A 27,783-nucleotide genomic window follows, 5' to 3' on the forward strand; every position below is an offset into this window, starting at 1 on the left:
AACACGATCTGGGGACGATATGGATTGGTTAAAACTCTGTCCTTCTTTCCAAAGAGGCTAGTTAACATCCTCAGTGCAATTGGTGTTAAAACCTGCTGCGAGACTGAGGATTCAGAGCTTGGGGATTCTGAAGCGTCCACCAAGCAGGGCGGCAGCGTCCCAGGTGCAACGCGTGAAAACTGCAGGATTCAGATCCAGGAGGTCCCACCAACGAAAGACGCCAGTGTCCTTTGCAAGTCCCATTCCCCGACTCGAATCGCCTTTGAATTCCTTCCCAACCACCCCACCGCCCCCCGAGTTCTCTGTCCAATGCGAGTCCTCGGCTCATCGGCGGGAGTATGTGTTCCTGTAATCTCGGATCGTCTTGGCCATGAGCGGGGCTACTTTCTTGGCGGCGGCTTTCCTGGTGCTGGGGCCGCAGGAGGGGGGCCTCGCAGGGAGCGGGTGAAAGCGGCTGTGGCCACCGGTGCTGCTGGAGGGGGGCCGGCTGCTCTCCTGTGGGCGTGGGGCCGGCTGCACCTCGGCTTTATCGGGGATGGCCGCTCCTCCCGAGGCAGGCTTTTCCTGCCTCCTGGGAACCTCACAAGGCTTGTCGAGCACAGAGTGGAAGAAGATCATCTGTGTCTGTCGGCCTCTGGGCCTCTCGGCGCGTGCAGAGCGGATCTTCATCGTCACCAGCCGGAGCCGCCGCTCTCGGGCCTCCCGGAGCCGCAGGTACATCTCCCGCCACGACTCGTGCTCCTCCGGCCGGGCTTCCTTAAAGTCTCGTTGACAGCGCCTTTTCCATAAGTGGCCCGTTTCTTTCGCTAGTGTGGGATTGTATTTCTCGATGATGCGACCTGGCTGATCGGGCGTGCACCCCTTCCACGCGGGCTCCGGAGCAGGACACGGGTCTCCCCCCGCTTCCCGGACAGCAGGGACGCTGGTCCCGAGGGCCCACACCCGCCGCTCACACGCAGTCACGGTTCTAGGCAGGCCGGCGCTCCTGGGGCCCGAGTACACCGGCATCTTCGAGTTCCTTCTGCGTCCCGTAGGAAATCCACCCTCTTCTTCTTGCTGGGGGGAAGGGAGTGCGTGTATCTCTGGCGGGAAGGAGGACATCAGTTCAAGGACAGACAGTGCCCTGTCACTGGCCCGCATCCCGGGTAACGGGAGGTCTGGCAGCACCGGCGGGGCGTCGGTGGGGACCCTTTTCAGCTTGGCTACGTGCGCTCCGGGCGGTGGCGGCTCCTCTGTCTCATTTTCCTGCACCTTGGCTAGTCTGGGAAGCAGGCTCCCATTTTCACGAGTGCGTTTAGAGTCCGTCTCGTGAAGGTCTTTGACTCTCAGAGTAGTGGCCAGAGTTTTCACCGTCCTTTCCTTTCCCTTCCAAGGCCGGCCATAGGTGGAGTATGCCTCAAAGGGCACAGCAGGCTGCTCAGAGTCAGCCTCCATATCTGCCAACTCCTCCTCTTCAGGGAGGGAGCTCTCCCAGGTGGAAGGTCTGCGTATCCCTTCTCGAGTGCTGAGCTTGTTGGAAAGCTTGCCTGGCACCGTGGGCAGCAGGCCTCCTGCGCCCTCTCCTGTGTCTAAGCTTTCTGGGCTTGGCTTCTTTGTTTCGTCTGCTTTGGGTTCGTCAGAGTCTTTGTCCCTCTTCTCCTCTAGGTGGTTGTCCCGAGCAGCGTCCAAGGCGGGTAGAGAGGGAACGCAACCGAGCTCCGATGCCTTCTCTCTCCTGGCCCGCCTAGAGGGCGGTTTGTCCTTGGTACTGTCCCCCGAGATGGCCCTTGGACCTTCCTCTGGGGAGAAGGCCTTGTGGGATTTCTGGCTGAATCCAGCAGGGAACATCTCGTCGTCCCCAGCCCCCGCCGGGCCTTTCTGCCTGTGGGAAGATACCTGCGCCGGGCTTGGGCTCACGACGGCCCCTTGCCCCCGGGGTTTGCCCAGGTGTCCCTCTTGACGGAGTCCCGGACTGCCCTGAGGGGCATCAGCGTGGCCTTTTCCAGGCTTCTGGCGGAGAACAGCGGGCTCGGGGCCCTCCTCCTCCGGGGGCACGCAATGGTCCACGCACATCTGGTGAGGACCGGCAAGGGACAGACGGATGCGGATGTGGCCATCGCCGGAAGACGCCCAGTCTGAGGAGGAAGCCAGTGCAACTGTGTAGCGCTTGGTGCTCCCGCCTCTCCTGTCGCCACCGGGAGACCCCTTGGGAGGTGTTTGGAGCTGCGAGAGTCTCCTGTGCTTTCTGTGTCCGCGCTCCGTGCCGTCGGATGGGCTCTCGGAGGCTCCGTGGCTTTCTGGGCAGGCGCCCTGCACCTTCGGCTCCTTCGGAAACTCCTCCCTGGGGCGCTTTCGGGAACGGCTCTCCTCCAAGGCCAGTTGTTCAGGCCGGGTGTCCCGCGCCACGACCAGCAACTTCTTCCACTGGGCGGCTAAGTCCCTGGCCAAGCTGCCCACGTGCTGGTGTGTGCGCAAGCGCTTGACCGTCTTGCGGACTCCAGTCTCCGCCAGGGAGTGTGCTGTCACTGGCAAGGCGGAGAGTTTCTTCAGGTATTTCGCCAGCTTCTTGGGATCGGAGTGGGCAGCCAGGCGCGCCTGCAGCTTGACCACGGCGTGCAGCGCCCCGTCGGCTGCCATGGCCGTCCCGGGCGCAGCCTCGTCGGCGCAGCTGGGCGGGCGTCGCTGCTTGGGCCGCAGCTCTGTCCTCAGTACAGCGAGCAGCTCGGTCTGGGCACGCGGGTCCTCGCCGACCGCCGCCGGGCTGACCTGCTGCTTTTGCTTGGGGGTGCGGAGCCGCCGCCTGGAAGAACCGCCGCGAAGCGCTGTCCGAGGTAGAAGGAAGCCTCAGCGCGGGACTCCCGTCCTTATAAAGCCGGCACGCCCCGCTCCCGGGCTGTGAGCCGCGCCCTGATGACCAGCAGTGATTGGTCCTGGGCTTCCTCGCCTCTTGACTGATTGATTGTGTTACCAGGACTCAATCAGGAGTGACCTCTGTGGGTGGAGTTCCGGACACCGGCAGCAAGGTGTGCGAAAACACGTACTCCCCGATGCAGTGGGTGGAAACGCTAATTGCTACCACCTGTTTGTAGAGCATATTGACAAGATCGAGCGAAAAGAAAAATTCACATAGGCGTTGACCGAGCAATTCCACTCTTAGCATTTTATAGCGTACAGAGTCAATTCCGCAATGCTGTAGAAACACTCCACGTGCACACACACGCACACACACACACACACACACACACACACACACACACACAGGTGTACACAGAGACCTAGAACCCAGCAGTTTCATTGTCCACTTATCCGTAGGCCGGACAGTGCATTTCATACCCTCCCTAACCTAAGCTAGGCGGGAGCATTTCTCAGAAATCTTTCCTTCATCCTCTTTCCAGAATCCCTGGAGAGAGTCATGTAAACATTCAGCCATCAGAATAGCCAGTGAACACACTGACCAGAATGAATAGGAAGGTAAAGACTTGGGACAGAGGGACCTCCAGATCCTAAACTGATCTTTACCTTGTTGACGACTTTCTTAAAATAACAAACAAACAAACAAAAAACGTAAACAGCCTATCAGAGAGGCTTATACAGAGGGATTTGATTCCATGCTTGCAAAATGGTAGCTGTCCAAACTCCAAACAAAAGTGTTTCCTCCTTTTTCCTTTCTAGAATCACGGAGTTTGTCAGTGTCTTCAGCTCCACCGTAGGTGATGAGGACCGAGTCGTTTAGAATTCTGTTTGGATATGGCGCTGACTCAAAAATGGCTTTTGTCCTCAGCAGAGTGTGAAGCAGCTTGCACTTGGGATCGCCTGGCCTTGAAACAATAATGTCACTTTGGAAATTCAGTTTTTATCAAGAGTAGAAAAAGAGATAGAGATAGGAAAACACAGATTTACCTGTGATGCTTGTGCAGGGGTCATGCTGACCTTCTCTGTCTCGTTCCAATCTTAGTACATGTGGGGCTGAAGTGAGCAGAAAATTCAATGTTCCACTAGAATGAGGCTATGTCCGATCAGTATTCCTCCGCTACTTGGTTTTTACCCAACTGAGCGTAAGGATCCTCTACAGTACTCGAAAGCCACGGAAGCTCTGAGAAGGAACTGCTTCAGTGTTTTTCGTTTGACCACACGACTAAAGACAAATAAATCACAACTGGTATGAACACACAGGAACGGTTTTTGGAAAGTCACGACTGATTCGCATATTCGTGTGTACAGGCCAAATAATCCTGAAACAGAGTCACTTTTATTAATCGTCATGTGTCTTTCGGTGTGCTTTTCGAAAGTTAGGTGAGTCTTTTACATTAAAAAGTATCTAGTGTAAGTGTGAGCTAATTAATAAGGTGGTTGACTACTTTTTTAAAGGAGTGTTGTTCTATGCCTTAGCTCTTCTTAATTGCGTTGGGACGCTGAAAAAAAGCCAGAGAAATTGAAGATTTCATTACGTCGATGTTTTGCTCCGAAGAACTGAAGTTTACTAAACTTTCAACGCTCAGACATTTACGCATCTATCGAAATACCAATAGCTGTAAACAGTGTGTACTTTTAAGTACTAATCGACCAAACTCTAAGTCATTATGAAGCTAAGCTGAGTGTCAAGTAAGTCTTGCGTTTTAAGTGCTCCGCTCTGTTCTTACGCGAGGAAGATTAACCACTTCGCTACTGACCACTGCTGCGGCCTTGTGGGCATCTTCTAAAAATCTGTGGCTGCTGTTGAACCATATTCTTCCTGTACGTGGACCAGGAAAGGGAAACTGATCAGACAACCTGGAACCCTTTGCTAATGCCACACTGCTGTTCTTGGAGACGACTTCATCTTCCCCCCACCCACTCCTCCTCTTCTAGGTTTTCATGGCACTGTAAAGGGCTTTGTAAATGGTTTCTTGGTTTTTACTTCGTTTTATATTTATTACCGATTTGTAGATTTACAACCGGCCTTTGTCACTGATCTTACTTTAGCAACATTGGCAACTTCATTTACTGATCCTCACAGTTTATGTTTGAAGCCTTCGAACTTTTCTCAACATGTAATTCCATTATCCGTGCACAAAGACAGGGATAATTCTTTCTTCCCTTCCTTCTCTCTTTTTAAAAATTCTTACACCACGTATTTGTTTTTCTTGTCTCATCTTACTACTTAGGACCTCCGTGTTAGTCAGTTCTCTGTCGTTTACAAGAGAATACCCGAAACTGGGTCTATCTAGAGAAACAGAGTTTAGTTTGTCCAGTTTTGGAGGCTGGGAAGTCCGAGGTTCAATGGGCTTGTCTGGTGAGGGCCTTCTTCTTGATGGGGATGTGCCGAGTGACCCGAGGCAATGCAGTTTATCACAGGGTGCGGGTGACCAAAGCGAGCTAATATGCTTCTTTCTCTCCTGATAAAGCTGGTGCTGCCACTCGGGTGATAACCCATCCATCCACCAACTCATCCATCCGTGATGGTATTAATTCACTCAAGAGGGCATAGCCCTCATGATTCAATCACCTCTTAAAGACCCCACCTTCAACGCTGCTACATTGGGGATCAAGCTTCCACGTGACCTTTGGAGGGGACAAGCATTCAAATCACAGCAACGTTAATAAGATGTTGCGTAGAAGTGGGGATAAGAGGCATTATTGTCTTTTTCCCAATCTTGAAGGGAAAGCTTTTGGCATTTCATTAGTCAGTCTTATGTTTCCTGCAGGTTTTTCGTAGAGATCGTTTTGTCAGGTCAAGGCAGTTGTCTTCTATTCCTACGTTGTCCGGGGTTTTTGTTTCCTGTCCTTGTCTTTCCTTTTACTTTTTAAAAAATATCAACGATAGGTTGTACATTTTATGAATCACTTCTCTGCACTTTTGGAAATGATGACCTAATTTCTTTATTTTGCAATGTGGCACACTGACTGTATCACGTGATTCACTAACCCTAAACCAACCTTGCCTCAGTCCTAAGACACACTGAACTTGAATATTACGTATCACTGATTCAATTTGCTCCTAGTTTGCTTTGGATTTGTGAGTATATTAATGAATGGGATTGGGCTGTTCTAATGCTTTCAGTGTCCTTGTCAGGTCAGAGCTCTTACACATCTTTTATTGAATACTTCTATAACTATTTGTCTTCTGGATACTATCGTAAATGGTATTAACTAAAATAGTTTTTCGAAAGTGTTGCGATAGTTTCAGTACGTTGAGTCCCCCATGGATCTGTCTCAATTGTTTGTTATTCCTCATACTTCTCTGTGTTGTTCTTAAGTTAGCATGTGTGCCAGGCAGTGTAATTGAGACTTTATTTTTAGAAATAATCTGAGATGAAGGATGATGGTATCCTCTCACAGAGGTGATTTAGGTTTGTTTCTGCCTTGCGCCTGGAGCGAGGCCCGGCAGTCCAGGAATATCTGAATCCCGTTTCAGGGACTGAGGGTTTTCTGGGCCGCATAGGCAATGGGTAGCAGAGGTTGGGCAACTTAACTTGTTGTCTGTATTTATTCCTAGGACAGGGCCCAGACCAGGGTCCTCAATCTTGCTGGGCCTAGAATTCCAACTTTTGTGCCCTCAGCACCTTGAGGTTGTCGACAGTGCTTGGTGTCCTAGCATCGTAGAAGTAGGCAAATGTCCGTAGGAACAATGGCTTCCAATGGCATGGCCACCTATGCGCATCTATGAATACTGTAGTCCTCCCTTATTTGTGGTTTTCCTCTCCTTAATATCAGTTGCCTGCAGTCCAATGTGGTGTGAAAATATCAGATGAACAATTACAGAAATAAACCGTTCAGAGGTTTTAAATTGCGAGCCGTTCTCTGGAGTGTGACAAAACCTCACATGGCCCCGCTCCATACCGTAAGCATTCCTTTTTCCAGTGTGTCCACCTGTACACCCTCCCTGCCCGCTCGTGACTGGGAGGCCATCCTGGTGATCAAATCAACTGTCACCCTATCGCGGTGTTTGCGTCCGAGTCGCCGTATTTTACTTAATAATGGCCACAACGCACAAGAGCGGTCATGCTGGGAATTCGGATATGTCAAATAGAAGCCATAAAGTGCTTCCTTTAGGCGAAAAGGTGAAAGTTCTCTACTTAGTAAGGAAAGGGAAAAAAATTATATGCTGAGGTTACTGAGATGTACTGTCAGAACAAATGTTGTGTCTGTGAGATTGTGAAGAAGTTCAAAGAAATTCATGCTGGTTTCGCTGTCGCACCTCAAACTGCAAAGATTTTGGCCACAGTCTAGGCAACAATGTTTAGTGAAGATGAAAAAGACATTAAATTTGTGGGTGGAAGACATGGACAGGAGCATGTTGCAATAGATGGTACTGTCCGAGGTTTCGGACATCCGATGGGGGGCCTGATATTTACATCCAACGGATGAGGGGAACTCCTGGGATTTTAAAATACTGAAGAATGGGACTACATAAAAATAAAAAGGAATGAAAGAGAAAGTCAAAAGATTGAGCTGGGAGAGATATTTACAACTCGTAGAACATTCAACTCATACAATTTCCTTTATATCCAATGAGCTCCCACACACCAATGTGAAAAAAGACCAACGACTTAGGAGAGAAATGGGGAACACATAGGAAAACGTGGCTCCCCGACCCCCCAAAACAAGCGACTCTTGAATACAGGAGAAGATGCTCACCACCATGAAGATGAAAATAAAAGACAATGTGGTGAAATTTGGGACCTATTAATATAGTTCGAAACATTAACAACCTGCTGTGTTGGAACAGATTATCCTAGATTGCTTGTAGATGTAGAAATTAATACAAACGCTATACAAGTAAGCCTGTAAAATTTAAAATGTATGTATATATTTAAAAGTGTATCCTTAGACACATCCATATCACTTGTAGAGTGAGAGGCTGAATGTATAAACGGGTAAAGGGCAAAAACCACAGAGAAGCTCGGGAAGCCAAACCACAACCCCTGGAGCCACCAGCCCAGAAAAGCAAACTACAGCCTCTACGGCAATCAGTCCAGGAAGCCCAATCACAACCACTGCAGCAGTTGGCACACACCAGTCAGGATCGGGTCAGCAATGCCAGCTTGGGAATTTTGGCCCCAGTGTCCAAGTCAAGACCAACTAGAGAAAGCCAAATATGCTCTCAAAACCAATCGCGTCAGATGCTCTGCTTCCAGTTAGCCTGCTTACAGCTTCCCCAAGTCAACAACCTCCAATCCGAAAATACCCGGAACCCTCCTTCCTTTTTGATAGAGAACTTTGCTACTCCCCCGCCTACCTTTGAGTTTGCCAAATGCGACCGATGGTTTCTGACTCCCTTGCTTTCTATGTATATGTACAGCGAGCGTTTTCTAAACAGTCTGTTTGTTTTTGCTTGCGTCTTTTTCATTTATTTCCACAAATCCCTTCTACTAAACTTGCATGTATGAAAAATATATTCATATTCTTTGATAGAGCGATTTCACTTGTAGGATTTTATCCCACAAACACACCTGCCTCTATGCGTGTGCGCGCGCATGTGTGCATCTGTGTCCGTGAACAGGTGTCCCTGACGTCCAGGATAGACGTTTCAAGACGCCGGTGGATACATAAAGCCACAGATAGTAGCAAACCCAGTTGCCGTCAAAGGGAGCACGTTTCTTTTCGTTTCTTCCACCCGCAAATCGAATGCCATTTCCATCCTAACCAAGCAGCCATCGTGCAGCGAGGCCGAAAGGATCGCAGTTGGATGTGCGACGGCACGAAGTTTCCTTTCCTTCTTCACAGCTTCGCAGAAGGAAGACTTGCTTTCATGGGAGATCTTTGCAACCCTCACATATGATTTTCCCCTTTCCTTATGAAGTCCAGGACTTTTCACCTTTTCGGGTAAAGGAAGCCCTTTACGGCTTCTCTTTGGCATATGCGAATTGCCCGCATCACTCCTCTTGCACTCGGTGGCCATTACGAAGGAAAAGAAGTGTGACTTAAACGCAAGCTCTGCAATGTGGCGACAGTCGGTCTGAAAACGGAGATGGTTACTAAGTGAGCAGTGGCCCGGGAGCATCTAGGGCGTGGACGTGTAGCACAAAGGGATGACTCACGTCCCGGCCAGGCAGGCTGCGCATGCGAGATTTCATCGCACTGCTCTGAAGAGCCTGCAACTTCAAATTTCTGCCTTGTTCGTTTCTGAAATTTTCCATTTGATATTTTGGGACCTTGGTGGACAGAGGAAAACTGAAACTGGGAACGCGAAACTGCACGCAAGGGGGGAGGGGAGGGGGGGACTACTTTGAGGACTCTAGGATTGAGTCCAAGAAAGCCTTATCTGCTCCAGGATGGACAAAGGAGAGAGAGACGGCCAATCTCTTGTATATCATTTTATTTACAAATATGAACACGATCTGGGGACGATATGGATTGGTTAAAACTCTGTCCTTCTTTCCAAAGAGGCTAGTTAACATCCTCAGTGCAATTGGTGTTAAAACCTGCTGCGAGACTGAGGATTCAGAGCTTGGGGATTCTGAAGCGTCCACCAAGCAGGGCGGCAGCGTCCCAGGTGCAGCGCGTGAAAACTGCAGGATTCAGATCCAGGAGGTCCCACCAACGAAAGACGCCAGTGTCCTTTGCAAGTCCCATTCCCCGACTCGAATCGCCTTTGAATTCCTTCCCAACCACCCCACCGCCCCCCGAGTTCTCTGTCCAATGCGAGTCCTCGGCTCATCGGCGGGAGTATGTGTTCCTGTAATCTCGGATCGTCTTGGCCATGAGCGGGGCTACTTTCTTGGCGGCGGCTTTCCTGGTGCTGGGGCCGCAGGAGGGGGGCCTCGCAGGGAGCGGGTGAAAGCGGCTGTGGCCACCGGTGCTGCTGGAGGGGGGCCGGCTGCTCTCCTGTGGGCGTGGGGCCGGCTGCACCTCGGCTTTATCGGGGATGGCCGCTCCTCCCGAGGCAGGCTTTTCCTGCCTCCTGGGAACCTCACAAGGCTTGTCGAGCACAGAGTGGAAGAAGATCATCTGTGTCTGTCGGCCTCTGGGCCTCTCGGCGCGTGCAGAGCGGATCTTCATCGTCACCAGCCGGAGCCGCCGCTCTCGGGCCTCCCGGAGCCGCAGGTACATCTCCCGCCACGACTCGTGCTCCTCCGGCCGGGCTTCCTTAAAGTCTCGTTGACAGCGCCTTTTCCATAAGTGGCCCGTTTCTTTCGCTAGTGTGGGATTGTATTTCTCGATGATGCGACCTGGCTGATCGGGCGTGCACCCCTTCCACGCGGGCTCCGGAGCAGGACACGGGTCTCCCCCCGCTTCCCGGACAGCAGGGACGCTGGTCCCGAGGGCCCACACCCGCCGCTCACACGCAGTCACGGTTCTAGGCAGGCCGGCGCTCCTGGGGCCCGAGTACACCGGCATCTTCGAGTTCCTTCTGCGTCCCGTAGGAAATCCACCCTCTTCTTCTTGCTGGGGGGAAGGGAGTGCGTGTATCTCTGGCGGGAAGGAGGACATCAGTTCAAGGACAGACAGTGCCCTGTCACTGGCCCGCATCCCGGGTAACGGGAGGTCTGGCAGCACCGGCGGGGCGTCGGTGGGGACCCTTTTCAGCTTGGCTACGTGCGCTCCGGGCGGTGGCGGCTCCTCTGTCTCATTTTCCTGCACCTTGGCTAGTCTGGGAAGCAGGCTCCCATTTTCACGAGTGCGTTTAGAGTCCGTCTCGTGAAGGTCTTTGACTCTCAGAGTAGTGGCCAGAGTTTTCACCGTCCTTTCCTTTCCCTTCCAAGGCCGGCCATAGGTGGAGTATGCCTCAAAGGGCACAGCAGGCTGCTCAGAGTCAGCCTCCATATCTGCCAACTCCTCCTCTTCAGGGAGGGAGCTCTCCCAGGTGGAAGGTCTGCGTATCCCTTCTCGAGTGCTGAGCTTGTTGGAAAGCTTGCCTGGCACCGTGGGCAGCAGGCCTCCTGCGCCCTCTCCTGTGTCTAAGCTTTCTGGGCTTGGCTTCTTTGTTTCGTCTGCTTTGGGTTCGTCAGAGTCTTTGTCCCTCTTCTCCTCTAGGTGGTTGTCCCGAGCAGCGTCCAAGGCGGGTAGAGAGGGAACGCAACCGAGCTCCGATGCCTTCTCTCTCCTGGCCCGCCTAGAGGTCGGTTTGTCCTTGGTACTGTCCCCCGAGATGGCCCTTGGACCTTCCTCTGGGGAGAAGGCCTTGTGGGATTTCTGGCTGAATCCAGCAGGGAACATCTCGTCGTCCCCAGCCCCCGCCGGGCCTTTCTGCCTGTGGGAAGATACCTGCGCCGGGCTTGGGCTCACGACGGCCCCTTGCCCCCGGGGTTTGCCCAGGTGTCCCTCTTGACGGAGTCCCGGACTGCCCTGAGGGGCATCAGCGTGGCCTTTTCCAGGCTTCTGGCGGAGAACAGCGGGCTCGGGGCCCTCCTCCTCCGGGGGCACGCAATGGTCCACGCACATCTGGTGAGGACCGGCAAGGGACAGACGGATGCGGATGTGGCCATCGCCGGAAGACGCCCAGTCTGAGGAGGAAGCCAGTGCAACTGTGTAGCGCTTGGTGCTCCCGCCTCTCCTGTCGCCACCGGGAGACCCCTTGGGAGGTGTTTGGAGCTGCGAGAGTCTCCTGTGCTTTCTGTGTCCGCGCTCCGTGCCGTCGGATGGGCTCTCGGAGGCTCCGTGGCTTTCTGGGCAGGCGCCCTGCACCTTCGGCTCCTTCGGAAACTCCTCCCTGGGGCGCTTTCGGGAACGGCTCTCCTCCAAGGCCAGTTGTTCAGGCCGGGTGTCCCGCGCCACGACCAGCAACTTCTTCCACTGGGCGGCTAAGTCCCTGGCCAAGCTGCCCACGTGCTGGTGTGTGCGCAAGCGCTTGACCGTCTTGCGGACTCCAGTCTCCGCCAGGGAGTGTGCTGTCACTGGCAAGGCGGAGAGTTTCTTCAGGTATTTCGCCAGCTTCTTGGGATCGGAGTGGGCAGCCAGGCGCGCCTGCAGCTTGACCACGGCGTGCAGCGCCCCGTCGGCTGCCATGGCCGTCCCGGGCGCAGCCTCGTCGGCGCAGCTGGGCGGGCGTCGCTGCTTGGGCCGCAGCTCTGTCCTCAGTACAGCGAGCAGCTCGGCCTGGGCACGCGGGTCCTCGCCGACCGCCGCCGGGCTGACCTGCTGCTTTTGCTTGGGGGTGCGGAGCCGCCGCCTGGAAGAACCGCCGCGAAGCGCTGTCCGAGGTAGAAGGAAGCCTCAGCGCGGGACTCCCGTCCTTATAAAGCCGGCACGCCCCGCTCCCGGGCTGTGAGCCGCGCCCTGATGACCAGCAGTGATTGGTCCTGGGCTTCCTCGCCTCTTGACTGATTGATTGCGTTACCAGGACTCAATCAGGAGTGACCTCTGTGGGTGGAGTTCCGGACACCGGCAGCAAGGTGTGCGAAAACACGTACTCCCCGATGCAGTGGGTGGAAACGCTAATTGCTACCACCTGTTTGTAGAGCATATTGACAAGATCGAGCGAAAAGAAAAATTCACATAGGCGTTGACCGAGCAATTCCACTCTTAGCATTTTATAGCGTACAGAGTCAATTCCGCAATGCTGTAGAAACACTCCACGTGCACACACACGCACACACACACACACACACACACACACACACACACACAGGTGTACACAGAGACCTAGAACCCAGCAGTTTCATTGTCCACTTATCCGTAGGCCGGACAGTGCATTTCATACCCTCCCTAACCTAAGCTAGGCGGGAGCATTTCTCAGAAATCTTTCCTTCATCCTCTTTCCAGAATCCCTGGAGAGAGTCATGTAAACATTCAGCCATCAGAATAGCCAGTGAACACACTGACCAGAATGAATAGGAAGGTAAAGACTTGGGACAGAGGGACCTCCAGATCCTAAACTGATCTTTACCTTGTTGACGACTTTCTTAAAATAACAAACAAACAAACAAAAAACGTAAACAGCCTATCAGAGAGGCTTATACAGAGGGATTTGATTCCATGCTTGCAAAATGGTAGCTGTCCAAACTCCAAACAAAAGTGTTTCCTCCTTTTTCCTTTCTAGAATCACGGAGTTTGTCAGTGTCTTCAGCTCCACCGTAGGTGATGAGGACCGAGTCGTTTAGAATTCTGTTTGGATATGGCGCTGACTCAAAAATGGCTTTTGTCCTCAGCAGAGTGTGAAGCAGCTTGCACTTGGGATCGCCTGGCCTTGAAACAATAATGTCACTTTGGAAATTCAGTTTTTATCAAGAGTAGAAAAAGAGATAGAGATAGGAAAACACAGATTTACCTGTGATGCTTGTGCAGGGGTCATGCTGACCTTCTCTGTCTCGTTCCAATCTTAGTACATGTGGGGCTGAAGTGAGCAGAAAATTCAATGTTCCACTAGAATGAGGCTATGTCCGATCAGTATTCCTCCGCTACTTGGTTTTTACCCAACTGAGCGTAAGGATCCTCTACAGTACTCGAAAGCCACGGAAGCTCTGAGAAGGAACTGCTTCAGTGTTTTTCGTTTGACCACACGACTAAAGACAAATAAATCACAACTGGTATGAACACACAGGAACGGTTTTTGGAAAGTCACGACTGATTCGCATATTCGTGTGTACAGGCCAAATAATCCTGAAACAGAGTCACTTTTATTAATCGTCATGTGTCTTTCGGTGTGCTTTTCGAAAGTTAGGTGAGTCTTTTACATTAAAAAGTATCTAGTGTAAGTGTGAGCTAATTAATAAGGTGGTTGACTACTTTTTTAAAGGAGTGTTGTTCTATGCCTTAGCTCTTCTTAATTGCGTTGGGACGCTGAAAAAAAGCCAGAGAAATTGAAGATTTCATTACGTCGATGTTTTGCTCCGAAGAACTGAAGTTTACTAAACTTTCAACGCTCAGACATTTACGCATCTATCGAAATACCAATAGCTGTAAACAGTGTGTACTTTTAAGTACTAATCGACCAAACTCTAAGTCATTATGAAGCTAAGCTGAGTGTCAAGTAAGTCTTGCGTTTTAAGTGCTCCGCTCTGTTCTTACGCGAGGAAGATTAACCACTTCGCTACTGACCACTGCTGCGGCCTTGTGGGCATCTTCTAAAAATCTGTGGCTGCTGTTGAACCATATTCTTCCTGTACGTGGACCAGGAAAGGGAAACTGATCAGACAACCTGGAACCCTTTGCTAATGCCACACTGCTGTTCTTGGAGACGACTTCATCTTCCCCCCACCCACTCCTCCTCTTCTAGGTTTTCATGGCACTGTAAAGGGCTTTGTAAATGGTTTCTTGGTTTTTACTTCGTTTTATATTTATTACCGATTTGTAGATTTACAACCGGCCTTTGTCACTGATCTTACTTTAGCAACATTGGCAACTTCATTTACTGATCCTCACAGTTTATGTTTGAAGCCTTCGAACTTTTCTCAACATGTAATTCCATTATCCGTGCACAAAGACAGGGATAATTCTTTCTTCCCTTCCTTCTCTCTTTTTAAAAATTCTTACACCACGTATTTGTTTTTCTTGTCTAATCTTACTACTTAGGACCTCCGTGTTAGTCAGTTCTCTGTCGTTTACAAGAGAATACCCGAAACTGGGTCTATCTAGAGAAACAGAGTTTAGTTTGTCCAGTTTTGGAGGCTGGGAAGTCCGAGGTTCAATGGGCTTGTCTGGTGAGGGCCTTCTTCTTGATGGGGATGTGCCGAGTGACCCGAGGCAATGCAGTTTATCACAGGGTGCGGGTGACCAAAGCGAGCTAATATGCTTCTTTCTCTCCTGATAAAGCTGGTGCTGCCACTCGGGTGATAACCCATCCATCCACCAACTCATCCATCCGTGATGGTATTAATTCACTCAAGAGGGCATAGCCCTCATGATTCAATCACCTCTTAAAGACCCCACCTTCAACGCTGCTACATTGGGGATCAAGCTTCCACGTGACCTTTGGAGGGGACAAGCATTCAAATCACAGCAACGTTAATAAGATGTTGCGTAGAAGTGGGGATAAGAGGCATTATTGTCTTTTTCCCAATCTTGAAGGGAAAGCTTTTGGCATTTCATTAGTCAGTCTTATGTTTCCTGCAGGTTTTTCGTAGAGATCGTTTTGTCAGGTCAAGGCAGTTGTCTTCTATTCCTACGTTGTCCGGGGTTTTTGTTTCCTGTCCTTGTCTTTCCTTTTACTTTTTAAAAAATATCAACGATAGGTTGTACATTTTATGAATCACTTCTCTGCACTTTTGGAAATGATGACCTAATTTCTTTATTTTGCAATGTGGCACACTGACTGTATCACGTGATTCACTAACCCTAAACCAACCTTGCCTCAGTCCTAAGACACACTGAACTTGAATATTACGTATCACTGATTCAATTTGCTCCTAGTTTGCTTTGGATTTGTGAGTATATTAATGAATGGGATTGGGCTGTTCTAATGCTTTCAGTGTCCTTGTCAGGTCAGAGCTCTTACACATCTTTTATTGAATACTTCTATAACTATTTGTCTTCTGGATACTATCGTAAATGGTATTAACTAAAATAGTTTTTCGAAAGTGTTGCGATAGTTTCAGTACATTGAGTCCCCCATGGATCTGTCTCAATTGTTTGTTATTCCTCATACTTCTCTGTGTTGTTCTTAAGTTGGCATGTGTGCCAGGCAGTGTAATTGAGACTTTATTTTTAGAAATAATCTGAGATGAAGGATGATGGTATCCTCTCACAGAGGTGATTTAGGTTTGTTTCTGCCTTGCGCCTGGAGCGAGGCCCGGCAGTCCAGGAATATCTGAATCCCGTTTCAGGGACTGAGGGTTTTCTGGGCCGCATAGGCAATGGGTAGCAGAGGTTGGGCAACTTAACTTGTTGTCTGTATTTATTCCTAGGACAGGGCCCAGACCAGGGTCCTCAATCTTGCTGGGCCTAGAATTCCAACTTTTGTGCCCTCAGCACCTTGAGGTTGTCGACAGTGCTTGGTGTCCTAGCATCGTAGAAGTAGGCAAATGTCCGTAGGAACAATGGCTTCCAATGGCATGGCCACCTATGCGCATCTATGAATACTGTAGTCCTCCCTTATTTGTGGTTTTCCTCTCCTTAATATCAGTTGCCTGCAGTCCAATGTGGTGTGAAAATATCAGATGAACAATTACAGAAATAAACCGTTCAGAGGTTTTAAATTGCGAGCCGTTCTCTGGAGTGTGACAAAACCTCACATGGCCCCGCTCCATACCGTAAGCATTCCTTTTTCCAGTGTGTCCACCTGTACACCCTCCCTGCCCACTCGTGACTGGGAGGCCATCCTGGTGATCAAATCAACTGTCACCCTATCGCGGTGTTTGCGTCCGAGTCGCCGTATTTTACTTAATAATGGCCACAACGCACAAGAGCGGTCATGCTGGGAATTCGGATATGTCAAATAGAAGCCATAAAGTGCTTCCTTTAGGCGAAAAGGTGAAAGTTCTCTACTTAGTAAGGAAAGGGAAAAAAATTATATGCTGAGGTTACTGAGATGTACTGTCAGAACAAATGTTGTGTCTGTGAGATTGTGAAGAAGTTCAAAGAAATTCATGCTGGTTTCGCTGTCGCACCTCAAACTGCAAAGATTTTGGCCACAGTCTAGGCAACAATGTTTAGTGAAGATGAAAAAGACATTAAATTTGTGGGTGGAAGACATGGACAGGAGCATGTTGCAATAGATGGTACTGTCCGAGGTTTCGGACATCCGATGGGGGGCCTGATATTTACATCCAACGGATGAGGGGAACTCCTGGGATTTTAAAATACTGAAGAATGGGACTACATAAAAATAAAAAGGAATGAAAGAGAAAGTCAAAAGATTGAGCTGGGAGAGATATTTACAACTCGTAGAACATTCAACTCATACAATTTCCTTTATATCCAATGAGCTCCCACACACCAATGTGAAAAAAGACCAACGACTTAGGAGAGAAATGGGGAACACATAGGAAAACGTGGCTCCCCGACCCCCCAAAACAAGCGACTCTTGAATACAGGAGAAGATGCTCACCACCATGAAGATGAAAATAAAAGACAATGTGGTGAAATTTGGGACCTATTAATATAGTTCGAAACATTAACAACCTGCTGTGTTGGAACAGATTATCCTAGATTGCTTGTAGATGTAGAAATTAATACAAACGCTATACAAGTAAGCCTGTAAAATTTAAAATGTATGTATATATTTAAAAGTGTATCCTTAGACACATCCATATCACTTGTAGAGTGAGAGGCTGAATGTATAAACGGGTAAAGGGCAAAAACCACAGAGAAGCTCGGGAAGCCAAACCACAACCCCTGGAGCCACCAGCCCAGAAAAGCAAACTACAGCCTCTACGGCAATCAGTCCAGGAAGCCCAATCACAACCACTGCAGCAGTTGGCACACACCAGTCAGGATCGGGTCAGCAATGCCAGCTTGGGAATTTTGGCCCCAGTGTCCAAGTCAAGACCAACTAGAGAAAGCCAAATATGCTCTCAAAACCAATCGCGTCAGATGCTCTGCTTCCAGTTAGCCTGCTTACAGCTTCCCCAAGTCAACAACCTCCAATCCGAAAATACCCGGAACCCTCCTTCCTTTTTGATAGAGAACTTTGCTACTCCCCCGCCTACCTTTGAGTTTGCCAAATGCGACCGATGGTTTCTGACTCCCTTGCTTTCTATGTATATGTACAGCGAGCGTTTTCTAAACAGTCTGTTTGTTTTTGCTTGCGTCTTTTTCATTTATTTCCACAAATCCCTTCTACTAAACTTGCATGTATGAAAAATATATTCATATTCTTTGATAGAGCGATTTCACTTGTAGGATTTTATCCCACAAACACACCTGCCTCTATGCGTGTGCGCGCGCATGTGTGCATCTGTGTCCGTGAACAGGTGTCCCTGACGTCCAGGATAGACGTTTCAAGACGCCGGTGGATACATAAAGCCACAGATAGTAGCAAACCCAGTTGCCGTCAAAGGGAGCACGTTTCTTTTCGTTTCTTCCACCCGCAAATCGAATGCCATTTCCATCCTAACCAAGCAGCCATCGTGCAGCGAGGCCGAAAGGATCGCAGTTGGATGTGCGACGGCACGAAGTTTCCTTTCCTTCTTCACAGCTTCGCAGAAGGAAGACTTGCTTTCATGGGAGATCTTTGCAACCCTCACATATGATTTTCCCCTTTCCTTATGAAGTCCAGGACTTTTCACCTTTTCGGGTAAAGGAAGCCCTTTACGGCTTCTCTTTGGCATATGCGAATTGCCCGCATCACTCCTCTTGCACTCGGTGGCCATTACGAAGGAAAAGAAGTGTGACTTAAACGCAAGCTCTGCAATGTGGCGACAGTCGGTCTGAAAACGGAGATGGTTACTAAGTGAGCAGTGGCCCGGGAGCATCTAGGGCGTGGACGTGTAGCACAAAGGGATGACTCACGTCCCGGCCAGGCAGGCTGCGCATGCGAGATTTCATCGCACTGCTCTGAAGAGCCTGCAACTTCAAATTTCTGCCTTGTTCGTTTCTGAAATTTTCCATTTGATATTTTGGGACCTTGGTGGACAGAGGAAAACTGAAACTGGGAACGCGAAACTGCACGCAAGGGGGGAGGGGAGGGGGGGACTACTTTGAGGACTCTAGGATTGAGTCCAAGAAAGCCTTATCTGCTCCAGGATGGACAAAGGAGAGAGAGACGGCCAATCTCTTGTATATCATTTTATTTACAAATATGAACACGATCTGGGGACGATATGGATTGGTTAAAACTCTGTCCTTCTTTCCAAAGAGGCTAGTTAACATCCTCAGTGCAATTGGTGTTAAAACCTGCTGCGAGACTGAGGATTCAGAGCTTGGGGATTCTGAAGCGTCCACCAAGCAGGGCGGCAGCGTCCCAGGTGCAACGCGTGAAAACTGCAGGATTCAGATCCAGGAGGTCCCACCAACGAAAGACGCCAGTGTCCTTTGCAAGTCCCATTCCCCGACTCGAATCGCCTTTGAATTCCTTCCCAACCACCCCACCGCCCCCCGAGTTCTCTGTCCAATGCGAGTCCTCGGCTCATCGGCGGGAGTATGTGTTCCTGTAATCTCGGATCGTCTTGGCCATGAGCGGGGCTACTTTCTTGGCGGCGGCTTTCCTGGTGCTGGGGCCGCAGGAGGGGGGCCTCGCAGGGAGCGGGTGAAAGCGGCTGTGGCCACCGGTGCTGCTGGAGGGGGGCCGGCTGCTCTCCTGTGGGCGTGGGGCCGGCTGCACCTCGGCTTTATCGGGGATGGCCGCTCCTCCCGAGGCAGGCTTTTCCTGCCTCCTGGGAACCTCACAAGGCTTGTCGAGCACAGAGTGGAAGAAGATCATCTGTGTCTGTCGGCCTCTGGGCCTCTCGGCGCGTGCAGAGCGGATCTTCATCGTCACCAGCCGGAGCCGCCGCTCTCGGGCCTCCCGGAGCCGCAGGTACATCTCCCGCCACGACTCGTGCTCCTCCGGCCGGGCTTCCTTAAAGTCTCGTTGACAGCGCCTTTTCCATAAGTGGCCCGTTTCTTTCGCTAGTGTGGGATTGTATTTCTCGATGATGCGACCTGGCTGATCGGGCGTGCACCCCTTCCACGCGGGCTCCGGAGCAGGACACGGGTCTCCCCCCGCTTCCCGGACAGCAGGGACGCTGGTCCCGAGGGCCCACACCCGCCGCTCACACGCAGTCACGGTTCTAGGCAGGCCGGCGCTCCTGGGGCCCGAGTACACCGGCATCTTCGAGTTCCTTCTGCGTCCCGTAGGAAATCCACCCTCTTCTTCTTGCTGGGGGGAAGGGAGTGCGTGTATCTCTGGCGGGAAGGAGGACATCAGTTCAAGGACAGACAGTGCCCTGTCACTGGCCCGCATCCCGGGTAACGGGAGGTCTGGCAGCACCGGCGGGGCGTCGGTGGGGACCCTTTTCAGCTTGGCTACGTGCGCTCCGGGCGGTGGCGGCTCCTCTGTCTCATTTTCCTGCACCTTGGCTAGTCTGGGAAGCAGGCTCCCATTTTCACGAGTGCGTTTAGAGTCCGTCTCGTGAAGGTCTTTGACTCTCAGAGTAGTGGCCAGAGTTTTCACCGTCCTTTCCTTTCCCTTCCAAGGCCGGCCATAGGTGGAGTATGCCTCAAAGGGCACAGCAGGCTGCTCAGAGTCAGCCTCCATATCTGCCAACTCCTCCTCTTCAGGGAGGGAGCTCTCCCAGGTGGAAGGTCTGCGTATCCCTTCTCGAGTGCTGAGCTTGTTGGAAAGCTTGCCTGGCACCGTGGGCAGCAGGCCTCCTGCGCCCTCTCCTGTGTCTAAGCTTTCTGGGCTTGGCTTCTTTGTTTCGTCTGCTTTGGGTTCGTCAGAGTCTTTGTCCCTCTTCTCCTCTAGGTGGTTGTCCCGAGCAGCGTCCAAGGCGGGTAGAGAGGGAACGCAACCGAGCTCCGATGCCTTCTCTCTCCTGGCCCGCCTAGAGGGCGGTTTGTCCTTGGTACTGTCCCCCGAGATGGCCCTTGGACCTTCCTCTGGGGAGAAGGCCTTGTGGGATTTCTGGCTGAATCCAGCAGGGAACATCTCGTCGTCCCCAGCCCCCGCCGGGCCTTTCTGCCTGTGGGAAGATACCTGCGCCGGGCTTGGGCTCACGACGGCCCCTTGCCCCCGGGGTTTGCCCAGGTGTCCCTCTTGACGGAGTCCCGGACTGCCCTGAGGGGCATCAGCGTGGCCTTTTCCAGGCTTCTGGCGGAGAACAGCGGGCTCGGGGCCCTCCTCCTCCGGGGGCACGCAATGGTCCACGCACATCTGGTGAGGACCGGCAAGGGACAGACGGATGCGGATGTGGCCATCGCCGGAAGACGCCCAGTCTGAGGAGGAAGCCAGTGCAACTGTGTAGCGCTTGGTGCTCCCGCCTCTCCTGTCGCCACCGGGAGACCCCTTGGGAGGTGTTTGGAGCTGCGAGAGTCTCCTGTGCTTTCTGTGTCCGCGCTCCGTGCCATCGGATGGGCTCTCGGAGGCTCCGTGGCTTTCTGGGCAGGCGCCCTGCACCTTCGGCTCCTTCGGAAACTCCTCCCTGGGGCGCTTTCGGGAACGGCTCTCCTCCAAGGCCAGTTGTTCAGGCCGGGTGTCCCGCGCCACGACCAGCAACTTCTTCCACTGGGCGGCTAAGTCCCTGGCCAAGCTGCCCACGTGCTGGTGTGTGCGCAAGCGCTTGACCGTCTTGCGGACTCCAGTCTCCGCCAGGGAGTGTGCTGTCACTGGCAAGGCGGAGAGTTTCTTCAGGTATTTCGCCAGCTTCTTGGGATCGGAGTGGGCAGCCAGGTGCGCCTGCAGCTTGACCACGGCGTGCAGCGCCCCGTCGGCTGCCATGGCCGTCCCGGGCGCAGCCTCGTCGGCGCAGCTGGGCGGGCGTCGCTGCTTGGGCCGCAGCTCTGTCCTCAGTACAGCGAGCAGCTCGGCCTGGGCACGCGGGTCCTCGCCGACCGCCGCCGGGCTGACCTGCTGCTTTTGCTTGGGGGTGCGGAGCCGCCGCCTGGAAGAACCGCCGCGAAGCGCTGTCCGAGGTAGAAGGAAGCCTCAGCGCGGGACTCCCGTCCTTATAAAGCCGGCACGCCCCGCTCCCGGGCTGTGAGCCGCGCCCTGATGACCAGCAGTGATTGGTCCTGGGCTTCCTCGCCTCTTGACTGATTGATTGCGTTACCAGGACTCAATCAGGAGTGACCTCTGTGGGTGGAGTTCCGGACACCGGCAGCAAGGTGTGCGAAAACACGTACTCCCCGATGCAGTGGGTGGAAACGCTAATTGCTACCACCTGTTTGTAGAGCATATTGACAAGATCGAGCGAAAAGAAAAATTCACATAGGCGTTGACCGAGCAATTCCACTCTTAGCATTTTATAGCGTACAGAGTCAATTCCGCAATGCTGTAGAAACACTCCACGTGCACACACACACACACACACACACACACACACACACACACACAGGTGTACACAGAGACCTAGAACCCAGCAGTTTCATTGTCCACTTATCCATAGGCCGGACAGTGCATTTCATACCCTCCCTAACCTAAGCTAGGCGGGAGCATTTCTCAGAAATCTTTCCTTCATCCTCTTTCCAGAATCCCTGGAGAGAGTCATGTAAACATTCAGCCATCAGAATAGCCAGTGAACACACTGACCAGAGTGAATAGGAAGGTAAAGACTTGGGACAGAGGGACCTCCAGATCCTAAACTGATCTTTACCTTGTTGACGACTTTCTTAAAATAACAAACAAACAAACAAAAAACGTAAACAGCCTATCAGAGATGCTTGTACAGAGGGATTTGATTCCATGCTTGCAAAATGGTAGCTGTCCAAACTCCAAACAAAAGTGTTTCCTCCTTTTTCCTTTCTAGAATCACGGAGTTTGTCAGTGTCTTCAGCTCCACCGTAGGTGATGAGGACCGAGTCGTTTAGAATTCTGTTTGGATATGGCGCTGACTCAAAAATGGCTTTTGTCCTCAGCAGAGTGTGAAGCAGCTTGCACTTGGGATCGCCTGGCCTTGAAACAATAATGTCACTTTGGAAATTCAGTTTTTATTAAGAGTAGAAAAAGAGATAGAGATAGGAAAACACAGATTTACCTGTGATGCTTGTGCAGGGGTCATGCTGACCTTCTCTGTCTCGTTCCAATCTTAGTACATGTGGGGCTGAAGTGAGCAGAAAATTCAATGTTCCACTAGAATGAGGCTATGTCCGATCAGTATTCCTCCGCTACTTGGTTTTTACCCAACTGAGCGTAAGGATCCTCTACAGTACTCGAAAGCCACGGAAGCTCTGAGAAGGAACTGCTTCAGTGTTTTTCGTTTGACCACACGACTAAAGACAAATAAATCACAACTGGTATGAACACACAGGAACGGTTTTTGGAAAGTCACGACTGATTCGCATATTCGTGTGTACAGGCCAAATAATCCTGAAACAGAGTCACTTTTATTAATCGTCATGTGTCTTTCGGTGTGCTTTTCGAAAGTTAGGTGAGTCTTTTACATTAAAAAGTATCTAGTGTAAGTGTGAGCTAATTAATAAGGTGGTTGACTACTTTTTTAAAGGAGTGTTGTTCTATGCCTTAGCTCTTCTTAATTGCGTTGGGACGCTGAAAAAAAGCCAGAGAAATTGAAGATTTCATTACGTCGATGTTTTGCTCCGAAGAACTGAAGTTTACTAAACTTTCAACGCTCAGACATTTACGCATCTATCGAAATACCAATAGCTGTAAACAGTGTGTACTTTTAAGTACTAATCGACCAAACTCTAAGTCATTATGAAGCTAAGCTGAGTGTCAAGTAAGTCTTGCGTTTTAAGTGCTCCGCTCTGTTCTTACGCGAGGAAGATTAACCACTTCGCTACTGACCACTGCTGCGGCCTTGTGGGCATCTTCTAAAAATCTGTGGCTGCTGTTGAACCATATTCTTCCTGTACGTGGACCAGGAAAGGGAAACTGATCAGACAACCTGGAACCCTTTGCTAATGCCACACTGCTGTTCTTGGAGACGACTTCATCTTCCCCCCACCCACTCCTCCTCTTCTAGGTTTTCATGGCACTGTAAAGGGCTTTGTAAATGGTTTCTTGGTTTTTACTTCGTTTTATATTTATTACCGATTTGTAGATTTACAACCGGCCTTTGTCACTGATCTTACTTTAGCAACATTGGCAACTTCATTTACTGATCCTCACAGTTTATGTTTGAAGCCTTCGAACTTTTCTCAACATGTAATTCCATTATCCGTGCACAAAGACAGGGATAATTCTTTCTTCCCTTCCTTCTCTCTTTTTAAAAATTCTTACACCACGTATTTGTTTTTCTTGTCTAATCTTACTACTTAGGACCTCCGTGTTAGTCAGTTCTCTGTCGTTTACAAGAGAATACCCGAAACTGGGTCTATCTAGAGAAACAGAGTTTAGTTTGTCCAGTTTTGGAGGCTGGGAAGTCCGAGGTTCAATGGGCTTGTCTGGTGAGGGCCTTCTTCTTGATGGGGATGTGCCGAGTGACCCGAGGCAATGCAGTTTATCACAGGGTGCGGGTGACCAAAGCGAGCTAATATGCTTCTTTCTCTCCTGATAAAGCTGGTGCTGCCACTCGGGTGATAACCCATCCATCCACCAACTCATCCATCCGTGATGGTATTAATTCACTCAAGAGGGCATAGCCCTCATGATTCAATCACCTCTTAAAGACCCCACCTTCAACGCTGCTACATTGGGGATCAAGCTTCCACGTGACCTTTGGAGGGGACAAGCATTCAAATCACAGCAACGTTAATAAGATGTTGCGTAGAAGTGGGGATAAGAGGCATTATTGTCTTTTTCCCAATCTTGAAGGGAAAGCTTTTGGCATTTCATTAGTCAGTCTTATGTTTCCTGCAGGTTTTTCGTAGAGATCGTTTTGTCAGGTCAAGGCAGTTGTCTTCTATTCCTACGTTGTCCGGGGTTTTTGTTTCCTGTCCTTGTCTTTCCTTTTACTTTTTAAAAAATATCAACGATAGGTTGTACATTTTATGAATCACTTCTCTGCACTTTTGGAAATGATGACCTAATTTCTTTATTTTGCAATGTGGCACACTGACTGTATCACGTGATTCACTAACCCTAAACCAACCTTGCCTCAGTCCTAAGACACACTGAACTTGAATATTACGTATCACTGATTCAATTTGCTCCTAGTTTGCTTTGGATTTGTGAGTATATTAATGAATGGGATTGGGCTGTTCTAATGCTTTCAGTGTCCTTGTCAGGTCAGAGCTCTTACACATCTTTTATTGAATACTTCTATAACTATTTGTCTTCTGGATACTATCGTAAATGGTATTAACTAAAATAGTTTTTCGAAAGTGTTGCGATAGTTTCAGTACGTTGAGTCCCCCATGGATCTGTCTCAATTGTTTGTTATTCCTCATACTTCTCTGTGTTGTTCTTAAGTTGGCATGTGTGCCAGGCAGTGTAATTGAGACTTTATTTTTAGAAATAATCTGAGATGAAGGATGATGGTATCCTCTCACAGAGGTGATTTAGGTTTGTTTCTGCCTTGCGCCTGGAGCGAGGCCCGGCAGTCCAGGAATATCTGAATCCCGTTTCAGGGACTGAGGGTTTTCTGGGCCGCATAGGCAATGGGTAGCAGAGGTTGGGCAACTTAACTTGTTGTCTGTATTTATTCCTAGGACAGGGCCCAGACCAGGGTCCTCAATCTTGCTGGGCCTAGAATTCCAACTTTTGTGCCCTCAGCACCTTGAGGTTGTCGACAGTGCTTGGTGTCCTAGCATCGTAGAAGTAGGCAAATGTCCGTAGGAACAATGGCTTCCAATGGCATGGCCACCTATGCGCATCTATGAATACTGTAGTCCTCCCTTATTTGTGGTTTTCCTCTCCTTAATATCAGTTGCCTGCAGTCCAATGTGGTGTGAAAATATCAGATGAACAATTACAGAAATAAACCGTTCAGAGGTTTTAAATTGCGAGCCGTTCTCTGGAGTGTGACAAAACCTCACATGGCCCCGCTCCATACCGTAAGCATTCCTTTTTCCAGTGTGTCCACCTGTACACCCTCCCTGCCCGCTCGTGACTGGGAGGCCATCCTGGTGATCAAATCAACTGTCACCCTATCGCGGTGTTTGCGTCCGAGTCGCCGTATTTTACTTAATAATGGCCACAACGCACAAGAGCGGTCATGCTGGGAATTCGGATATGTCAAATAGAAGCCATAAAGTGCTTCCTTTAGGCGAAAAGGTGAAAGTTCTCTACTTAGTAAGGAAAGGGAAAAAAATTATATGCTGAGGTTACTGAGATGTACTGTCAGAACAAATGTTGTGTCTGTGAGATTGTGAAGAAGTTCAAAGAAATTCATGCTGGTTTCGCTGTCGCACCTCAAACTGCAAAGATTTTGGCCACAGTCTAGGCAACAATGTTTAGTGAAGATGAAAAAGACATTAAATTTGTGGGTGGAAGACATGGACAGGAGCATGTTGCAATAGATGGTACTGTCCGAGGTTTCGGACATCCGATGGGGGGCCTGATATTTACATCCAACGGATGAGGGGAACTCCTGGGATTTTAAAATACTGAAGAATGGGACTACATAAAAATAAAAAGGAATGAAAGAGAAAGTCAAAAGATTGAGCTGGGAGAGATATTTACAACTCGTAGAACATTCAACTCATACAATTTCCTTTATATCCAATGAGCTCCCACACACCAATGTGAAAAAAGACCAACGACTTAGGAGAGAAATGGGGAACCCATAGGAAAACGTGGCTCCCCGACCCCCCAAAACAAGCGACTCTTGAATACAGGAGAAGATGCTCACCACCATGAAGATGAAAATAAAAGACAATGTGGTGAAATTTGGGACCTATTAATATAGTTCGAAACATTAACAACCTGCTGTGTTGGAACAGATTATCCTAGATTGCTTGTAGATGTAGAAATTAATACAAACGCTATACAAGTAAGCCTGTAAAATTTAAAATGTATGTATATATTTAAAAGTGTATCCTTAGACACATCCATATCACTTGTAGAGTGAGAGGCTGAATGTATAAACGGGTAAAGGGCAAAAACCACAGAGAAGCTCGGGAAGCCAAACCACAACCCCTGGAGCCACCAGCCCAGAAAAGCAAACTACAGCCTCTACGGCAATCAGTCCAGGAAGCCCAATCACAACCACTGCAGCAGTTGGCACACACCAGTCAGGATCGGGTCAGCAATGCCAGCTTGGGAATTTTGGCCCCAGTGTCCAAGTCAAGACCAACTAGAGAAAGCCAAATATGCTCTCAAAACCAATCGCGTCAGATGCTCTGCTTCCAGTTAGCCTGCTTACAGCTTCCCCAAGTCAACAACCTCCAATCCGAAAATACCCGGAACCCTCCTTCCTTTTTGATAGAGAACTTTGCTACTCCCCCGCCTACCTTTGAGTTTGCCAAATGCGACCGATGGTTTCTGACTCCCTTGCTTTCTATGTATATGTACAGCGAGCGTTTTCTAAACAGTCTGTTTGTTTTTGCTTGCGTCTTTTTCATTTATTTCCACAAATCCCTTCTACTAAACTTGCATGTATGAAAAATATATTCATATTCTTTGATAGAGCGATTTCACTTGTAGGATTTTATCCCACAAACACACCTGCCTCTATGCGTGTGCGCGCGCATGTGTGCATCTGTGTCCGTGAACAGGTGTCCCTGACGTCCAGGATAGACGTTTCAAGACGCCGGTGGATACATAAAGCCACAGATAGTAGCAAACCCAGTTGCCGTCAAAGGGAGCACGTTTCTTTTCGTTTCTTCCACCCGCAAATCGAATGCCATTTCCATCCTAACCAAGCAGCCATCGTGCAGCGAGGCCGAAAGGATCGCAGTTGGATGTGCGACGGCACGAAGTTTCCTTTCCTTCTTCACAGCTTCGCAGAAGGAAGACTTGCTTTCATGGGAGATCTTTGCAACCCTCACATATGATTTTCCCCTTTCCTTATGAAGTCCAGGACTTTTCACCTTTTCGGGTAAAGGAAGCCCTTTACGGCTTCTCTTTGGCATATGCGAATTGCCCGCATCACTCCTCTTGCACTCGGTGGCCATTACGAAGGAAAAGAAGTGTGACTTAAACGCAAGCTCTGCAATGTGGCGACAGTCGGTCTGAAAACGGAGATGGTTACTAAGTGAGCAGTGGCCCGGGAGCATCTAGGGCGTGGACGTGTAGCACAAAGGGATGACTCACGTCCCGGCCAGGCAGGCTGCGCATGCGAGATTTCATCGCACTGCTCTGAAGAGCCTGCAACTTCAAATTTCTGCCTTGTTCGTTTCTGAAATTTTCCATTTGATATTTTGGGACCTTGGTGGACAGAGGAAAACTGAAACTGGGAACGCGAAACTGCACGCAAGGGGGGAGGGGAGGGGGGGACTACTTTGAGGACTCTAGGATTGAGTCCA

At 50.1% G+C, this 27,783-nt stretch overlaps 3 protein-coding genes and 3 non-coding genes across 6 annotated transcripts; all 6 read right to left on the reverse strand.

Annotated features, from left to right (window-relative positions):
• Window positions 1-324: 324 nt before the first annotated feature.
• On the reverse strand, window positions 325-9,035 carry LOC134361634 (elongin-A-like). Its single transcript, XM_063076649.1, has 3 exons — window positions 9,000-9,035; window positions 8,803-8,917; window positions 325-2,801 (listed from the first exon to the last, which is right to left on the reverse strand). The coding sequence occupies exons 1-3, from the start codon at window positions 9,033-9,035 to the stop codon at window positions 325-327; spliced, it is 2,628 nt and encodes an 875-aa protein (XP_062932719.1).
• On the reverse strand, window positions 3,852-3,956 carry LOC134362272 (U6 spliceosomal RNA). The gene has a single exon (XR_010021550.1). It is a non-coding gene; the product is annotated as a U6 spliceosomal RNA (small nuclear RNA).
• Window positions 9,036-9,615: 580 nt separating the features above from the next.
• Window positions 9,616-18,324, reverse strand: LOC134361635 (elongin-A-like). Its single transcript, XM_063076651.1, has 3 exons — window positions 18,289-18,324; window positions 18,092-18,206; window positions 9,616-12,092 (listed from the first exon to the last, which is right to left on the reverse strand). Exons 1-3 carry the CDS (start codon window positions 18,322-18,324, stop codon window positions 9,616-9,618), a joined length of 2,628 nt encoding a protein of 875 aa, XP_062932721.1.
• LOC134362273 (U6 spliceosomal RNA) lies at window positions 13,141-13,245 on the reverse strand. Its single transcript, XR_010021551.1, has one exon. It is a non-coding gene; the product is annotated as a U6 spliceosomal RNA (small nuclear RNA).
• Window positions 18,325-18,904: 580 nt separating the features above from the next.
• LOC134361636 (elongin-A-like) lies at window positions 18,905-27,607 on the reverse strand. Its single transcript, XM_063076652.1, has 3 exons — window positions 27,572-27,607; window positions 27,375-27,489; window positions 18,905-21,381 (listed from the first exon to the last, which is right to left on the reverse strand). The coding sequence occupies exons 1-3, from the start codon at window positions 27,605-27,607 to the stop codon at window positions 18,905-18,907; spliced, it is 2,628 nt and encodes an 875-aa protein (XP_062932722.1).
• On the reverse strand, window positions 22,424-22,528 carry LOC134362274 (U6 spliceosomal RNA). Its single transcript, XR_010021552.1, has one exon. It is a non-coding gene; the product is annotated as a U6 spliceosomal RNA (small nuclear RNA).
• Window positions 27,608-27,783: the final 176 nt, after the last annotated feature.

Source organism: Cynocephalus volans, chromosome 13 (assembly GCF_027409185.1).
Source record: "Cynocephalus volans isolate mCynVol1 chromosome 13, mCynVol1.pri, whole genome shotgun sequence".
NCBI classification, from domain to species: domain Eukaryota; kingdom Metazoa; phylum Chordata; class Mammalia; order Dermoptera; family Cynocephalidae; genus Cynocephalus; species Cynocephalus volans.

Excerpts from the sequence above, each read along its gene's own strand:
- LOC134361634 (XM_063076649.1), bottom strand. The coding sequence starts at position 9,035 with ATGAAATCTCGCATGCGCAGCCTGCCTGGCCGGGAC. Across the intron at positions 8,918-8,999 it reads GCAGCCTGCCTGGCCGGGAC|ACCGACTGTCGCCACATTGC; the intron begins GTGAGTCATCCC and ends CTCCGTTTTCAG. Across the intron at positions 2,802-8,802 it reads GCATATGCCAAAGAGAAGCC|CGCTTCGCGGCGGTTCTTCC; the intron begins GTAAAGGGCTTC and ends TACCTCGGACAG.
- LOC134361635 (XM_063076651.1), bottom strand. The coding sequence starts at position 18,324 with ATGAAATCTCGCATGCGCAGCCTGCCTGGCCGGGAC. Across the intron at positions 18,207-18,288 it reads GCAGCCTGCCTGGCCGGGAC|ACCGACTGTCGCCACATTGC; the intron begins GTGAGTCATCCC and ends CTCCGTTTTCAG. Across the intron at positions 12,093-18,091 it reads GCATATGCCAAAGAGAAGCC|CGCTTCGCGGCGGTTCTTCC; the intron begins GTAAAGGGCTTC and ends TACCTCGGACAG.
- LOC134361636 (XM_063076652.1), bottom strand. The coding sequence starts at position 27,607 with ATGAAATCTCGCATGCGCAGCCTGCCTGGCCGGGAC. Across the intron at positions 27,490-27,571 it reads GCAGCCTGCCTGGCCGGGAC|ACCGACTGTCGCCACATTGC; the intron begins GTGAGTCATCCC and ends CTCCGTTTTCAG. Across the intron at positions 21,382-27,374 it reads GCATATGCCAAAGAGAAGCC|CGCTTCGCGGCGGTTCTTCC; the intron begins GTAAAGGGCTTC and ends TACCTCGGACAG.